The sequence below is a fragment of the Elephas maximus genome, chromosome 16 (assembly GCF_024166365.1).
Source record: "Elephas maximus indicus isolate mEleMax1 chromosome 16, mEleMax1 primary haplotype, whole genome shotgun sequence".
In the NCBI taxonomy this organism is placed as follows: domain Eukaryota; kingdom Metazoa; phylum Chordata; class Mammalia; order Proboscidea; family Elephantidae; genus Elephas; species Elephas maximus.
This window is the reverse complement of record NC_064834.1, coordinates 20259848-20278714: the sequence shown is the minus strand read 5'-3', so window position 1 is coordinate 20278714 and position 18867 is coordinate 20259848. Positions and strand designations below refer to the sequence as shown.

Genomic DNA, 18867 nt, shown 5'->3' with positions numbered 1-18867 from the left:
GTGTGAACACAGCAGGTCAGCTTAGCACAACCTATTTCTGCTCTAACGTTAGACGATAAGGCTCCCCAGATCCGCCTGAACCTCTGACAGGCAGGGCAGCAGGAAGCCTACAGTGGTCATGACCTCCACCAAAGGAAGCTCTGACTCCTACCTGCTGACGTTTGAAGGCTAAATAATCGAGATTTTCCAGTTCCTTCCCAAGTTTCTGGTAGGTCTTCTGGAGGTCAGATTTGTTGGAAACATTTTTAAGAGACTCAAATGTCCTTTGAAACTGAAATTAAAAATGAAAGCAGATCATTAGGACAGTGTAGATTTCTCAAATTCCCAGCTAGCTACACATAGAAATAATTGATACGGAGCCTCAGTTTCTTCCCCCATAATACACAGATAACAAACACTAGTAAATTACCTTTCAATGAAATAATTAAGTACAATTATAAAGAATTAGCAACTGTGTCCTCAGTAAACCAACATTATTAAGTGAATGAGAAGTATGGTTAGTCTTCATCCCAATAAAAGAACATACTCCATTTTTCAAAAATACCTTCATGTTTTAGGATACACTGCTGCTTTTCAAGAAAAAAAAAGTGAAAGTATAATTTCAGATCATAATGAAGAAGCATCAAAAAAGCTCTCACATTCCAAATATGGAAGCAACCAAATTTATGAAAAAAATGACTGTTTGCATGGTATTTTGCTGTAATGGTGTGAGGGATGGCTTGCCTCTGTAGAAATCCCTATGCAGAATAGGTCAGCCCGCAAGCTCCAGCCAGGAAGTTCTCTCAGGTCTTGTATACTGACAAGGATGGAAAACTGGCATTTTGATGATTAAAGCATAATGTGCCATGTTCAGCAAACCATTTGTCCATTTCTGTTCTATAACACAGATGAGTTATAAAATTGATTCTGCTGAATCAGAATGCTCTTGTTCATTTTTAAGTCAGACACTATATAAATACAAAGAAGATAAACTGCAGTGTTTTATAGACTATTGTCCTGCTATGAAGAATTAATTAAGCAAGGTAGCTCACAAGAAATTGAATCCTCGGATTATTTTAGTGAATTAGTGGTTAAGAGCTCAACTGCTAATCAAAAGGTCGGCAGTTTGAATCCACCAGCCTCTCCTTGGAAAATGTATGGGGCAGTTCTACTCTATCGTACAGGGTCGCTATGAGTCAGAATTGACTCGACAGCAACCAGAAAAAAAAAAAACAACAGGTTTGGTTTTTTGGGTTTTTTGCAGGGCTGAGTGATTGAAAATGTCAAGTAACATCATTTGCAAGACATTTGCATTTGTTCCCTCTCTATATCCTTTATTTCCCATGTTCTCACTGTATGCCACTGGATAGATTTCTACAGATAGAGACCTCACTATCTTAAACACAGCAGAACTCCATTGTGACTAGGATGCTATGAAACAAACTAATAAGATTTTATAGAAGATAATTAAGTTTCCAGGGAAATGATTCGACCCCTTCTATACCAGGTCCGATGCAATAAGTCGTATTATAATGGCGTTCTACTGAATAAAATCCTTGATTTCATGAAAGCAACATGTTTATCTCAATCCAAGGTGACAGAGGAAAAAGAAATGGGAAGTAATAATGATAAGCTTCCACAGCCGGACACTAAATTAGACAAATAACGTTTTAGTGTTTTGTTTTAGTACCTACTACGGAAACCCTGGTGGCGTAGTAGTTAAGTGCTACAGCTACTAGCCAAAGGGTCGGCAGTTTGAAACCACCAGGCGCTCCTTGGAAATTCTATAGGGCAGTTCTACTCTGTCTTATAGGGGCGCTATGAGTCGGAATCGACTAGATGGCACTGGGTTTGGTTTTGTTTCTTTTTTTTTTTTATGCCCTGGTAGCCCAGTGGTTAAGAGCTAGGCTTCTAAACAAAAGGTCTGTAGTTTGAATCCACTAGCCGCTCCCGGAAAATCCTATGGGGCACTTCTACTCTCTCCTATAGGGTTCACTATGAGTCAGAATCCACTCGACGGCAACAGGTTTGGTTTTTGTTTTTGATTTTTTGGGTTTTTTTGTTTTGTTTTTTTGGTCATGCACAAGGCAAGGAGTCCTTGGGCGGTGTAGTTAAGCTCTTGGTTACTAACTGACAGGTTGATAGTTTGAACTGTCTCAGAGGTGCCTCAGAAGAAAGGCCTGGAGATCTGCTTCTGAAAGGTCACAACCATGAAAACCCTATGGAGTACAGTTTACTGTTCAGCACAAGAGGTCAGAATCTGCTCCACAGCAAATGGCATCCAGGATGAATAAAACATATTTCCTGCCCTAAAGGAATTTACAGACTACTGAGCAAACTAGACATGGAACTCAGGAATGGGTAGGACGCTAATATTTATTGAGTGCCAGCTCAGTGCCAGGTACTTTATGCTTTCTGATTTAATCCTCACAAAAATCATGTGAGTTCCCATTTCTCTTCTTATTCTACAGTGAGGAATCTGAGACTTGGAGAGTTTGATTGAACAGGGATTTTGACCCAGGTCTGTCTGACTACAGTGTTCCTACTCTCTCTGTTCTATCATTAACTCCAATTCATTCAACGGGTTTAAAAAAAAAAGTTTGAAAAAGAGAAAAAAGTACTATTTGGTAAAAACACACAAAAAAGTCACTAATAATGAGGGACTCATGCCACACTGAAGACATGAGGGAATCTGAGTTGGGCCTCAAAAGACAGGAAGAATTTTCAGAGCCTTAAATGGAAACCAATTCTACCTATATCACTTAAGCGTAGCTAAAGTCTGCTCATTTTGCCCCTTTTATTGCACAGGAGCAAGTTCCTTTCAGCATAATTTTAATGGCCATGGCTATGAGTCAGAATCAACTCAATGGCAACAGGTTTGATTTGGTTTTTATATTACTTATCATGCTAACATGTTCATTCCTGTGGCATGCCCATTTTGGGGGCCCTTCTTTCTGTGTCCAAAACAAAACAGTGGTAAGAGCTCAGCTGCTGACCAAAGGGTCGGCAGTTCAAATCCAACAGCCACTCCTTGGGAACCCTATGGGGTAGTTCTACTCTGTCCTATAGGGTCCCTGTGAGTCAGAGTCGATCTGACGGCAATGGGTTTGGTTTTTTGGTTCTAAGTTTCTTAACAATTTAAGTAATTATCTCTATTAATTATACAAGCTATTTTATGAATCAACCCTTTTAGTTCTAAAGCATTCTTTATCCCCTACACTTTTTCTTCACTAAAAAATATTAGCTCTAGGTCTTAAATATTTCTTCTTCACATTTATCTTTGTGAACTTCACACAACTGCAAACGGGAGCTTTTGGGAAAACACATTTGTAAGACTTCAAAACAAGAAACACAAAACCCGTTACTTCCAAATTTATCCACGGCCAAAAAAGTAAGGGAGGAAATGCAGTAAAGATAATCACCACAAGACGTTTTCACTAAAGGTCAGAGTTTGCATGATGCGGAGGTTTTAGTTTGAACTTACATTATCAGTACTTATAAAAAAACGCCTCCGTTTTTTAGCTCAAAATACTATAGAAGTCTGATTATTTCATTCATTTAAGTGGATTTTTTTCACTCAAGGCAACAAATAACTGTCACAGAGAGGTCATAAGCAGCGTGTAGTCTAACTTTGTTCTAGTTGTTGTAGTTAGCTGCTGTCAAGTATGCGAGCCTCCACTGACAGACCGGTGGTGATTGGTGGCTCCGCATGAAACGCACTGGTCGAGAATCAAACCTGGGTCTCCCTCATGGAAGGCAAGAATTCTACCACTGAGCCACCACCAACCCGTCACTGCTACCCACCCCCCAGACACACACATACACAGTTAAGGATACTGGAGGGTAGAAACAGTAATTTCACTTTGCTGATGAAGCTGAAGTACAGAAAAGTAAGTCAATGGTTAAACAGAGGCCTAGATTTTACTTAAGGATGTCTGATGCTGACTTGGTTTGAGAACTTTTCTTTCCACTTGGCCACTGTTTTTTATCATTAAAACGAGTCTCTTGAGATTTTCTACATTAGTTCAGTGCAATGCAATTTCATCATATTTATTTCTCAAAATACGTGATCTCTCAGCTGGAGATAAGGTGGGAAAGACTGCAATTAAATAAAGAGATTTTAATACTTTTGGTTTTACCTGTTTAAAGTTTTGAGTGGGAATGTTAAATGTGACAAAAACAAACAAACCAAACCCACTGCTGTCGAGTTGATTTCGACTCATAGCGACCATATAAGAGTTTCCAAGGAGCGTGTGGTGCATTTAAATAAGACAAGAACCCGAAATAATTTCTTGAATCTTCTGTTGATCCCATGTTAATTTTTCAACCTATTAGGAACCAAATCAAACTCCTCCCTTCTCCCACAAGAAAAAAAAAAAAACTCACCAATAAATCAATCTGAAGGAAAATCAAACCTAGGTATTTTCCAAAACTGTTGAAATGGAACACTAAAAATGGGCTCTAAACTAAGAAACAAATCCATATTCTGTCCTGTTTGACTGCCTTACTGTATATCACAAGGCAGACAAGGTGAAAATGAGAGGGTGCAAGCAACATCCCTAAGCCCAACCCTGGCTATAAGAGTAACCATTGTGAACATCTTCACAGGGTTTTTTTTTTTTCCTCATCTAATTCCTTTTGTTATTGTTGTTAGCTAACTCATGGTGACCCCACGCACAAAGGAATGGAAAGCTGCTCATTCCTGTGCCAGCCCCATGATCGGCTGCAGATCGGTCTATTGCGATCTTTAGGAAAGAATAATAATACTAACCCACCAAACAAGACAACGAAATCACTCACTTCCCATTAAAATAACTGAAAATCTGTTTTTCAGGAAAGAGAAGCATAAATAAGGAAGCAAGGAAAATGTCTGGTTTGACTCAGCCTTTGCTCTTCCCAAATACATTGTTTTTTCCTCCTTTTTTTCTCCTAACCACGTATTTTCAAATAAATCTAAGCCAATGTTATATACAAATTACACATCCAATGAGTTCATGAAAACTGCGCAGATTCGTGGGGTGATCTGAACAAGAGAACCAGAAGGAACTGGTAGAATCCACAGGAAAGGATTCAGCAGGGCTCTGGCCAGCAAAGCGTCTCTGCCCCTCACTGCCTGTGCCTGGCTTCCTTTTGTCGTGAGATCGATAGACTCAAATAACTCCACAGCTCAAGCAGCCTACTCACTGCCATAATGAAAAAATATCGAGTAACCTGGCTCCAGAAGAGCCAGCTCAACAGTTGTCATCTTTTCTCATTTAACATTCAGTGCGTTTGTGGTGCTGAGTGCCACCTGTATCACAAAAAGAAATCCCATCCTCACAGAGTTCTGTGTACAAAATGTATCCAGTAAGTACCTGATGGAAAATACGGGATCACTAATGTGATTTTAAACCAAAACCAACCCACTGCATTAATGCCCTATAAATATTAATGTTTACAGTAAAAAGGAATTGTTTTAAGCATAAGAAATGGCTAATCTATCTTACTTAAATATGGCAACCACAGGGCTATAAAAAATGAAGCATTATGGAGGGGAAAAATTATTTTATCTCTCTAAACTTAATCCATTGACTTTCATACATATTTTCCAAATGAACTTACAAGATGATAATACCACTTATTAAAAGGAAGCTTACAGGTGAAGCAGAAAATTAAAATACAGACATATCTCAATTTTTTTTTTTTTTTTGTAAGGAATGAGTACAGAAGTTAAGAACATAGGAAAAAATTGGGCTCAAGATCTAAAACAGAAATAGACCTATACACTTGAAAACACCCTCATCTTGATTTATGGATTCAAGTCCTTGCTATGTCATTTGTTAACTGTATGACTTTAGGACAAGTCATTAATATTCCAGTCCTCAATTTTGTTACCTGCAAAATGGAAAACACTATCCTTGCCTACTTACTTTATAAGGTTGTTGTGAAATTAGTTGAGAAAAAAATGGAAGATGTTCATTCAACAAACATTTATCAAGGTTCTGGCAATATGCCTGGAGCCCTAGGGTACAGTGGTTAAGAGCTAGGCTGCTAATCAAAAGGCCAGTAGTTTGAATGCACCAGCCACTCCTTGGAAACCTATGGGACAGTTCTACTCTGTCCTGTAGAGTCACTATGAGTTGGAATCAACTCAATGGCAAAAGAGGTTTTTGGTAGTATACCAGACATGAAAGAAATAGGGAAGAAAACAAGAGAACACTCCCTTCCCTAAGAGAAGTTACCATCCAGATTTGCAGATTTACCAGTACCAGACGCCATCAAGTTGACTCCGACACATGGCAACCTCACGTGCGTCAGAGTAGAACTGTGTGCTCCACAGGGTTTTCAATGCTGATTTCTCAGAAGTAGATCTCCAGGCCTTTGCTACTTTATGAATTAAAAAGTTCCATAAAATTGTAAGAGACCACTGTCATTAAACTTATAACACCATTCATTGGCCAATAAGCATTGGATAAGGTCAATAACTGTTTACTGGTTATTGTCTCTGTGCAAGACACTTAAACTAGACACTGTGAGCAACAAGAGACATTTATTTAGATATTTTAACTTTTAAATACTCTTTCCTGCTATTATTCCTATCGGCAAATCTGGGAGGACAGAGGAAATGACAACAAATGGGAATGAGATCCAAAAGATGGGGATGATGGAAATGTTCTAAAATTATAGTAATGATTGCACAACTCTGTAAATTTACTAAAAATCATTGAATTGTACACTTAAAGTGAGTTGATTTTATGGTATATAAATTATACTTCAATAAAACTCTTTTTAAAAAGTCTTGTCATAACCATTTTTAATGAGAAGGTAGAGGCATCATTAGATTGAGTCAATAAAAATTACGTAAATCATTTCTTCTGAGCCAAACCTGAACACAAACCTAGTTATTGATTCTTCATTCAGTGAGCCTTACACAAACCACACTGCCTCAAAGATGTTAGTTCACACTGTACATCTTCCCTAGGTGACCTCATGCAAACCTATTCTTTCTTCTGACGCTTATTTCAGGAAGCTTTCTAAATCTGTCTCTTGCTTTATTTGCTCTCCTGAGCTCAACACGTATTTTTTAGTACCTACTATCTCTCAAACCAAAAACCAACCAAATGCACTGCAGTGGAGCCGATTCCAACTCCTAGCAAACCTATAGGGTCTCCAAGACTGTAAATCTTTACAGAAGCTGACGGTCACGTCTGTCTCCCACGGAGCTGCTGGTGGTTTCGAACTGTGGACCTAACTATCTCTCATATGTCCCTAAAATCCAATATGCCTAAAACCCATAAGCTGCCTCTCCGCTATGTAAATGAAAACCTGGTGTCCTCAACACTCAACCAGAACCCTGGAGGTCCTCTTGATGTTCCCCTCTTCCTCAAATGAACTCCAATCACTTTCAAACTACAGAGCATTCCTCCTTCATTTCTCCCATTCATTCCCCGCCCCAGGCCCATCATTTCACAACTAGACGGCTGCATCAGCCTCTTCTTCACTGGCCTCTCTACCTCCACTCTGCCCCACCCCCCAACCCTGCCTGCCCGTGACTGCCAGAGTAATGATCCTAAAATGCAAAACTGCTTACGTCACTTCCCTGCCTAAGATTCTTTCATGGGTCCCCCTTAGCTTTTAGACTACAGTTCAAATTTTTTCTGTCTGCCTCTTCAGCTTCGACTCCTGTTCCTTCCCCACAGTCGCCCTTTATCTCAAACATTCAGAAGTATTTCAGGTCTTTGAACATGTCGTACCATTCCCTCCATTTAAAATATCCTCTGCCTCACCAACTTCTCTGTTTAGTTAACTCTTCAAACCTAGCCAGCCATCACTTATTCAAAAACTCTCCCTTGATACATTTTCCACCATGCTCCATAACACTTTGTGCCAACTTCTAACATAGCAACTTATCTCACTGTTAGTTTACTTCTTATCTAATCCATAAATTTCAAAAGAACATGTCCATGGTGGCTGGATCCCCTGTATATAGTACAGTGACTGACACACAAGAAGAACACAAAAAACAACTACTGAATGAAGGTAAGAATTAATCAAATCAGAGCTAACTGGAATGATGTTGTGTTACCAGAATAAGGTTCTTGCCTCTCACTGGTCAAGAATGAGCAGATAAGGCACGCAGAGTTTTCCACAAGAGCAAAGCTTTATTGAAGAGGCTTGCAAGTGGAGATGAGGAGGGCCTAGAGCAACGTTTATCCTCTTCTCACAGGACAAAAGACGGGCCTGGGTTTTTTAAAAGTTCTTGGGCGGGGAGGCGGAGCCAAGATGGCGGACTAGGCAGACGCTACCTCGGATCCCTCTTACAACAAAGACACGGAAAAACAAGTGAATCGATCACGTACATAACAATCTACGAACCCTGAACAACAAACACAGATTTAGAGACGGAGAACGAACTAATACGGGGAAGCAGCGATTGTTACCAGAGCCTGGAGCCAGCGTACCAGTCAGGAAGAGCAGCGTCCCAGCCGGAGAACCGTCCCGCCGGGATTTGGACTGGACGCAGGCACGGCATAAACACGGAGAGCTGCTCCACCCCCCTGAACTAACCCCGGGAAGGGGCCCAGCCGGGTCGCGCGGGCGGCGTGGGACGCAGCTGGTAGGAGAAGTCCCCGGGAGGCAGCGACTGGTATTGGAGCGGGGAGAACAGCGTCCCAGCCGGGACACTCAGTCACGGCACAAGCACGGGGAGCTGCTCCACCCATCTGAACTAACCCCGGGAGGCGGCCCAACTAGTTCTCGGGAGCGGCACGGCCACGCGGCTGGAGGGACCAGAAGTCCCCGGGAGGCAGCGACTGATTTTGGAGTCAAAAGTGCACTGTCCCAGTAGGGGAACCTTGACGCTGGGCGTGGGGCTGGAAGCGGAGGATCTGACCGTGACTCCAGCGGGCCAGACCCCCCGGGGGCAATCTCCACACAGCCAGCACACATAGGCGACGCACCCTGCGGGAATCTCAGATATAATAGTCATTCCAAGCAAGACAAGCAACTCTGGCTATATTCTGAGGTGCTACTCTCCTATCTCTCTGTTCCCTCCCCCACCCTCCCCAGGCGGCTTCATTAACATCCGAATAGCCTGAGCCAGAGGGAGAACTCTGATAGGGATCTGACTGCAGTTTTTTTTTAGCGGATTTTCTGGAAAAACTAGTTTCCCAGTGATGGCTCGGAGACAACAATCCATATCAAACCACTTAAAGAAGCAGACCATGACACCTTCTCCAACCCCCCAAACAAAAGAATCAAAATCTTTCCCAAATGAAGATACAATCCTGGAATTATCAGATACAGAATATAAAAAACTAATTTACAGAATGCTTAAAGATATCACAAATGAAATTAGGATAACTGCAGAAAAAGCCAAGGAACACACTGATAAAACTGTTGAAGAACTCAAAAAAATTATTCAAGAACATAGTGGAAAAATTAATAAGTTGCAAGAATCCATAGAGAGACAACATGTAGAAATCCAAAAGATTAACAATAAAATTACAGAATTAGACAATGCAATAGGAAGTCAGAGGAGCAGACTCGAGCAATTAGAATGCAGACTGGGACATCTGGAGGACCAGGGAATCAACACCAACATAGCTGAAAAAAAATCAGAGAAAAGAATTAAAAAAAAATGAAGAAACCCTAAGAATTATGTGGGACTCTATCAAGAAGGATAACCTGCGGGTGATTGGAGTCCCAGAACAGGGAGGGGAGATAGAAAACACAGAGAAAATAGTTGAAGAACTCCTGACAGAAAACTTCCCTGACATCATGAAAGACGAAAGGATATCTATCCAAGATGCTCATCGAACCCCATTTAAGATTGATCCAAAAAGAAAAACACCAAGACATATTGTCATCAAACTCACCAAAACCAAAGATAAACAGAAAATTTTAAAAGCAGCCAGGGAGAAAAGAAAGGTTTCCTTCAAGGGAGAATCAATAAGAATAAGTTCAGACTACTCAGCAGAAACCATGCAGGCAAGAAGGGAATGGGACGACATATACAGAACACTGAAGGAGAAAAACTGCCAGCCAAGGATCATATATCCAGCAAAACTCTCTCTGAAATATGAAGGCGAAATTAAGATATTTACAGACAAACACAAGTTTAGAGAATTTACAAAAACCAAACCAAAGCTACAAGAAATACTAAAGGATATTGTTTGGTCAGAGAACCAATAATATCAGATATCAGCACAACACAAGGTCACAAAACAGAACATCCTGATATCAACTCAAATAGGGAAATCACAAAAACAAACAAATTAAGATTAATTAAAAAAAAAATACACATAACAGGGAATCATGGAAGTCAATAGGTAAAAGATCACAATAATCAAAAAGAGGGACTAAATACAGGAGGCATTGAACTGCCATATGGAGAGTGATACAAGGCGATATAGAACAATACAAGTTAGGTTTTTATTTAGAAAAATAGGGGTAAACAATAAGGTAACCACAAAAAGGTATAACAACTCTATAACTCAAGATAAAAGCCAAGAAAAACGTAACGACTCAACTAACATAAAGTCAAACACTATGAAAATGAGGATCTCACAATTTACTAAGATAAACGCCTCAGCACAAAAAAGTATGTGGAAAAATGAAATTGTCAACAACACACATAAAAAGGCATCAAAATGACAGCACTAAAAACTTATTTATCTATAATTACCCTGAATGTAAATGGACTAAATGCACCAATAAAGAGACAGAGAGTCACAGACTGGATAAAGAAACACGATCCATCTATATGCTGCCTACAAGAGACACACCTTAGACTTAGAGACACAAACAAACTAAAACTCAAAGGATGGAAAAAAGTATATCAACCAAACAATAAGCAAAAAAGAAGAGGAGTAGCAATATTAATTTCTGACAAAATAGACTTTAGACTTAAATCCTCCACAAAGGATAAAGAAGGACACTATATAATGATAAAAGGGACAATTGATCAGGAAGACATAACCATATTAAATATATATGCACCCAATGACAGGGCTGCAAGATACATAAATCAAATTTTAACAGAATTGAAAAGTGAGATAGATACCTCCACAATTATAGTAGGAGACTTCAACACACCACTTTCGGAGAAGGACAGGACATCCAGTAAGAAGCTCAACAGAGACACGGAAGATCTAATTACAACAATCAACCAACTTGACCTCGTTGACTTATACAGAACTCTCCACCCAACTGCTGCAAAATATACTTTTTTTTCTAGCACACATGGAACATTCTCTAGAATAGACCACATATTAGGTCATAAAACAAACATTTGCAGAGTCCAAAACATCGAAATATTACAAAGCATCTTCTCAGACCACAAGGCAATAAAACTAGAGATCAATAACAGAAAAACTAGGGAAAAGAAATCAAATACATGGAAAATGAACAATACCCTCCTGAAAAAAGACTGGGTTATAGAAGACATCAAGGAGGGAATAAGGAAATTCATAGAAAGCAACGAGAATGAAAATACTTCCTATCAAAACCTCTGGGACACAGCAAAAGCAGTGCTCAGAGGCCAATTTATATCGATAAATGCACACATACAAAAAGAAGAAAGAGCCAAAATCAGAGAACTGTCCCTACAACTTGAACAAATAGAAAGTGAGCAACAAAAGAATCCATCAGGCACCAGAAGAAAACAAATAATAAAAATTAGAGCTGAACTAAATGAATTAGAGAACAGAAAAACAACTGAAAGAATTAACAAAGCCAAAAGCTGGTTCTTTGAAAAAATTAACAAAATTGATAAACCATTGGCTAGACTGACTAAAGAAATACAGGAAAGGAAACAAATAACCCGAATAAGAAACGAGAAGGACCACATCACAACAGAACCAAATGAAATTAAAAGAATCATTTCAGATTATTATGAAAAATTGTACTCTAACAAATTTGAAAACCTAGGAGAAATGGATGAATTCCTGGAAAAACACTACCTACCTAAACTAACACAATCAGAAGTAGAACAACTAAATAGACGCTTAACAAAAAAAGAGATTGAAACAGTAATCAAAAAACTCCCAACAAAAAAAAGCCCTGGCCCGGACGGCTTCACTGCAGAGTTCTACCAAACTTTCAGAGAAGAGTTAACACCACTACTTCTGAAGGTATTCCAAAGCATAGAAAATGACGGAATACTACCCAACTCATTCTATGAAGCCACCATCTCCCTGATACCAAAACCAGGTAAAGACATTACAAAAAAAGAAAATTATAGACCTATATCCCTCATGAACATTGATGCAAAAATCCTCAACAAAATTCTAGCCAATAGAATCCAACAACACATCAAAAAAATAATTCACCCTGATCAAGTGGGATTTATACCAGGTATGCAAGGCTGGTTTAATATCAGAAAAACCATTAATGTAATCCATCACATAAATAAAACAAAAGACAAAAACCACATGATCTTATCAATTGATGCAGAAAAGGCATTTGACAAAGTCCAACACCCATTTATGATAAAAACTCTTACCAAAATAGGAATTGAAGGAAAATTCCTCAACATAATAAAGGGCGTCTATGCAAAGCGAACAGCCAATATCACTCTAAATGGAGAGAAGCTGAAAGCATTTCCCTTGAGAACGGGAACCAGACAAGGATGCCCTTTATCACCGCTCTTATTCAACATCGTGCTGGAAGTCCTAGCCAGGGCAATTAGGCTAGACAAAGAAATAAAAGGTATCCAGATTGGCAAGGAAGAAGTAAAGTTATCACTATTTGCAGATGACATGATTATATACACAGAAAACCCTAAGGAATCCTGCAGAAAACTACTGAAACTAATAGAAGAGTTTGGCAGAGTCTCAGGTTATAAAATAAACATACAAAAATCACTTGGATTCCTCTACATCAACAAAAAGAACACCGAAGAGGAAATCACCAAATCAATACCATTCACAGTAGCCCCCAAGAAGATAAGATACTTAGGAATAAATCTTACCAAGGATGTAAAAGACCTATACAAAGAAAACTACAAAGCTCTACTACAAGAAATTCAAAAGGACATACTTAAGTGGAAAAACATACCCTGCTCATGGATAGGAAGACTTAACATAGTAAAAATGTCTATTCTACCAAAAGCCATCTATACATTTAACGCACTTCCGATCCAAATTCCAATGTCATATTTTAAGGGGATAGAGAAACAAATCACCGATTTCATATGGAAGGGAAAGAAGCCCCGGATAAGCAAAGCACTACTGAAAAAGAAGAAGAAAGTGGGAGGCCTCACTTTACCTGACTTCAGAACCTATTATACAGCCACAGTAGTCAAAACAGCCTGGTACTGGTACAACAACAGGCACATAGACCAATGGATCAGAATTGAGAACCCAGACATAGATCCATCCACGTATGAGCAGCTAATATTTGACAAAGGACCAGTGTCAATTAATTGGGGAAAAGATAGCCTTTTTAACAAATGGTGCTGGCATAACTGGATATCCATTTGCAAAAAAATGAAACAGGACCCATACCTCACACCATGCACAAAAACTAACTCCAAGTGGATCAAAAACCTAAACATAAAGACTAAAACGATAAAGATCATGGAAGAAAAAATTGGGACAACCCTAGGAGCCCTAATACAAGGTATAAACAGAATACAAAACATTACCAAAAATGATGAAGAGAAACCCAATAACTGGGAGCTCCTAAAAATCAAACACCTATGCTCATCTAAAGACTTCTCCAAAAGAGTAAAAAGACCACCTACAGATTGGGAAAGAATTTTCAGCTATGACATCTCCGACCAGCGCCTGATCTCTAAAATCTACATGATTCTGTCAAAACTCAACCACAAAAAGACAAACAACCCAATCAAGAAGTGGGCAAAGGATATGAACACACATTTCACTAAAGAAGATATTCAGGCAGCCAACAGATACATGAGAAAATGCTCTCGATCATTAGCCATTAGAGAAATGCAAATTAAAACTACGATGAGATTTCATCTCACACCAGCAAGGCTGGCATTAATCCCAAAAACACAAAATAATAAATGTTGGAGAGGCTGCGGAGAGATTGGAACTCTCATACACTGCTGGTGGGCATGTAAAATGGTACAACCACTTTGGAAATCTATCTGGCGTTATCTTAAACAGTTAGAAATAGAACTACCATACAACCCAGAAATCCCACTCCTCAGAATATACCCTAGAGATACAAGAGCCTTCATACAAACAGATATATGCACACCCATGTTTATTGCAGCTCTGTTTACAATAGCAAAAAGTTGGAAGCAACCAAGGTGTCCATCAACGGATGAATGGTTAAATAAATTGTGGTACATTCACACAATGGAATACTACGCATCAATAAAGAACAGTGACGAATCTCTGAAACATTTCATAACATGGAGGAACCTGGAAGGCATTATGCTGAGCGAAATTAGTCAGAGGCAAAAGGACAAATATTGTATAAGACCACTATTATAAACTCTTGAGAAATAGTAAACCTGAGAAGAACACATACTTTTGTGGTTACGAGGAGGGGAGGGAGGGAGGGTGGGAGAGGGTTTTTTATTGATTAATCAGTAGATAAGAACTGCTTTGGGTGAAGGGAAAGACAACACTCAATACAAGGAAGGTCAGCCCAATTGGACTGGACTAAAAGCAAAGAGGTTTCCGAGATAAAATGAATGCTTCAAAGGTCAGTGGAGCAAGCTCGGGGGTCTGGGGAACATGGTTTTCGGGGACTTCTAAGTCAATTGGCAAAATAATTCTATTATGAAATCATTCCGCATCCCACTTTGAAATGTGGCGTCTGGGGTCTTAAATGCTAACAAGCGGCCATCTAAGATGCAGCAATTGGTCTCAACCCACCTGGAGCAAAGGAAAATGAAGAACACCAAGGCCACACGACAACTAAGAGCCCAAGAGACAGAAAGGGCCACATGAACCAGAGACCTACATCATCCTGAGACCAAAGAACTAGTTGGTGCCTGGCCACAATCGATGACTGCCCTGACAGGGAGCACAGCAGAGGACCCCTGAGGGAGCAGGAGATCAGTGGGATACAGACCCCAAATTCTCATAAAAAGACCAAACTTAATGGTCTGACTGAGACTAGAGGAATCCCGGCGGCCATGCTCCCCAGACCTTCTGTTGGCACAGGACAGGAACCATCCCCGAAGACAACTCATCAGACATGAAAGGGACTGGTCATTGGTTGGGAGAGAGACGCTGATGAAGAGTGAGCTAATTATATCAGGTGGACACTTGAGATTGTGTTGGCAACTCTTGTCTGGAGGGGGGATGGGAGGATAGAGAGAGAGGGAAGCCAGCAAAATTGTCAAGAAAGGAGAGACTGAAAGGGCTGACTCAAGAGGGGGAGAGCAAGTGGGAGTAGGGAGTGAGATGTATGTAAACTTATATGTGACAGACTGATTGGATTTGTAAACGTTCACTTGAAGCTTAATAAAAGTTATTAAAAAAAAAAGAAAACTCTCAAAAAAAAAAAAGTTCTTGGGCGGGAAAAGATTCGTGTTTATTCACAGACACAGGCAGGGATATAGTAACCAAGGTGCGCATGAAGCAGCTTTCCAAGATGGATCCTGTCCCAGAGGCCTCTGGGATTTGTAGCAGGACTTATTATGGGGTGTTGCGCCTGCACAGTCTCTCGCTCCCGGGGTTCAATTCCCCAGCTGGGGCTGCAGCCCCTCACTGCCCCTGGTGAAAGGTCACAGGGGTCACAGGTGGATGTTCTGCACATGTCCCTGGGGCTGGTTTTCTCCAGCTGTTTCTGAAAGGCAACTTTAAAGAAGTTCGCAGGCTATTTTTAGATACCCTGCCCCATTAATGTCACCCTGAAGACTAAGGTGCGCCTGACCCAAGCTATGGTATTTTCAATCACATCATATGCATGTGAAAGCTGGACAATGAATAAGGAAGACCGAAGAAGAGTTGACGCCTTTGAATTGTGGCATTGGCGAAGAATATATATACCATGGGCTGCCAAACGAATGAACAAATCTGTCTTGGAAGAAGTCCGGCCAGAGTGCTCCTTAGAGGCAAGGATGGCGAGACTGCGTCTTACATACTTTGGACATGTTGTCAGGAGGGATCAGTCCATGGAGAAGGACATCATGCTTGGCAGAGTACAGGGTCAGTGGAAAAGAGGAAGATTCTCAACGAGGTGGACTGACACAGTGGCTGCAACAATGAGCTCAAGCATAACAACGATTGTAAGGGTGGCGCAGGACCGGACAGTGTTTCGTTCTGTTGTGCATAGGGTCGCTGAGTCAGAACCAACTCGACAGCACCTAACAACAACAACTGCCCCATTGTTCTGGGGAACACCTTTGTTTCTGCCCATTTCTTGTTACTGTTTGCACACTTGGGGGCCCTTCTGTTCTCTGTCTTAGTTGGTCCCTTCAAAAAAAATAATAAACATATTTAAATGGTTTAAATTTCCTTCTTCCTTCAAGTTTTCATTATGAAATTGAGCACAAATCCAGCAAGTGTGCTCTACTTGCCTCCATTTCTTGTATCTCCTATTCCATCTTGAGTTTGGGGACTCACTATTTTTTTTTTTTTAAGCTTAACATGTCTTTGCATATTTTGTCTAAGGTCTCCTGTAGAATACAGATGGCTACCAATGGCTTTCAATTATATAGTAACTTCTCCATTTATAAACTGCTGACATTTTTAATAATAAAAAGCTTTGAAAAGTCTTTTTGCTAGCATATACCTGCTTTTTAATAATAGATGGTGACCTCAAAAAAGTCTCAGCTATGAATATAGTAATACACGGTTTTCTGTCAATATTATAAATAATATTCATAATTATCATTCAATTCATGAATGCTTTATAACAATTTATGTAGCAAATGTTAAATACATATTTGATATAAGGAGTTATTAAGTACAGAACCTATTTCCTATAATGACACTGGTCTGTTAAAAAGTATGGTATGATGAGTGAAAAAAGTTGGAAAATTTTGTTCAACTCAGGAGTCAAACATATTTCCCTTCATTTTTAGGAATAAGTACAGCATTGCGTGCAAGAGCGAAAAAGCGGTAGCAAGGTATTATAGTGGGAAAAGATGGGATGGGGGAAGGAGGGAAGGTGAAAGAGCTTACATTTATCATCTACTCGTAATCAGGAAAAAAAAAAGCCCCTGTGGCACGATGGTTAATCCCCTCAGCTGCTAACCAAAGGTTGGTAGTTCAAACTCACCCTGATGGAAAGAAGATTACAGCCTAGGAAAACCTATGGGGCAGTTCTACTGTGTCATATAGGGTGGCTATGAGTTGGAACCAACTTGGCGGCACACAACAATAACAACAGTTATCAGAAAATTTATATATCACCTCGTTTAATCTCCACAAGACCTTTCAACATGTTCAGAGTAGATGTTATCATCCCTAGAGTTCAGACAAAGAAACCATGGCCCACAGGTTTTTAACTTTCCCAAAGTCCCCCAGCTGACAGATGACAGAGCTAGGATTCAAACAGTCTCCCCGCTGCCAAAAGCCATGTTCTTCCCTCATATTGTTTTGGCCCCTTGAGAAAGCAGGAGACATCCAAGCCAATTTTCTCCCAAATAAAATCAACCCTTACAAAATCCAGATGCCAATAAAATAGGATGTGGAATTCTGAGAAGTATCAATGGTTGAGAAAAGGCTGAAAAATTTGAAGAGTACCAAAGAGAGATAAATTTTTTAACTTAAATCCCCATGAAAAATTACGAGCAATGGCAGCAATAAAGCCAAATTGCCTTTCCTTACTTTTTTCTCTGCCCTCCCTTAGAGTTGGACATGCTTCCCCCAGAAGAAGACATGTATTTCCTAAAGCAACTAGATACCTTTAAAACTGCCAAGTCAGGAATCCTGAATGCATTTAATTATACACTAAGTCTGTGCTGTTTGGCTGTACTTATCCCACTGAGAGTGGCTGGGGGACCCGGGTTTGCACTAGTTGATGGTCTCAGTCTATGTCCTGGTAAATGTTCTATTTTAATTGCATCTCTACGGGCAGTCTCAGTGAAAAGAGGATAACTTAATAAAGATAAGGAAACACAAAGAGATCAGGAAATTTGTAGATCTAGACTATTAATCAAAAGGAGAGTAACAGCTCACTTACTTGACATCTGAAAGGAAATATACCTTAAATAAGTATAAAAAGAAATTCTGTTATTTGGAAAAAGGTCTAATAAGGGAGAAAAGGGTAAGGCACCAAAGGGAACACTGTAGTAGCAGAGGAATCCTTTGGTTCTGTGCAGCAACGAACAAGTCCTAAAACTCTCCAGGAACCAGTATAAGAGTGTCAGGGGAAAAAAACCCTAGAATGAGCAGAGTGAGCAGAGGCGTCCATGAAATATAAAGATAACACAAGAAGGAAGGACAGACCTTTGTACACTGCATTTCAAACAAGGCCAAGAAATAAAAAGGTAGCCCACTTCTCTGGAAAGCAGATTTGTGTGTCCCCAAAAAAGAAATTTATATCTTCAAAGTGGATGACCTCTCACCTCAAAAAAAACTATAATTATTATATAGTATGATATATGTGTGTATGTATACACATATATATCTGCATATATACTGTATGTATGTATATGTGTGTATACATGTACATATACGTGTATGTGTGTGTGTGTATGTATATACACATGGGGTTTCTATGAGTCAGAATCAACCCCAAGGCACCCAACAACAACATGTAAGTATATTTTAAGCAATTTAAACCGGATAGTGATTGCTAAAAATTAGCATAAATCAGCAGAAGCCGAGTGGGGTGGTGAGTAGATAGCAACTCTTTATTGCATTCAAATGAACAGGACTTTAGGGGTGTGAGGGAGAGTAAGCAGGGGGAAGGGAGATGAGAGAGCAATGAGGTGAAGTGGCTAAAAGACTTAAGATTTCTAATATGTACTCA

General features: G+C 39.8%; 1 protein-coding gene across 4 annotated transcripts in view; it reads right to left on the bottom strand.

Annotated features, from left to right (window-relative positions):
• The window catches only part of CTNNA3 (catenin alpha 3), a 1852175-nt gene that overhangs the window by 1680411 nt on the left and 152897 nt on the right, over positions 1 to 18867 (bottom strand). For 3 of the 4 annotated variants that reach the window (XM_049856013.1, XM_049856011.1, XM_049856012.1), the window contains one exon: positions 152 to 271. The exons of the other annotated variant lie outside the window; for it this stretch is intronic. In XM_049856013.1, the coding sequence (XP_049711970.1) occupies positions 152 to 271 (120 nt within the window). The remainder of the gene's footprint in view (positions 1 to 151; positions 272 to 18867) is intronic. 4 annotated transcript variants of the gene reach the window in all.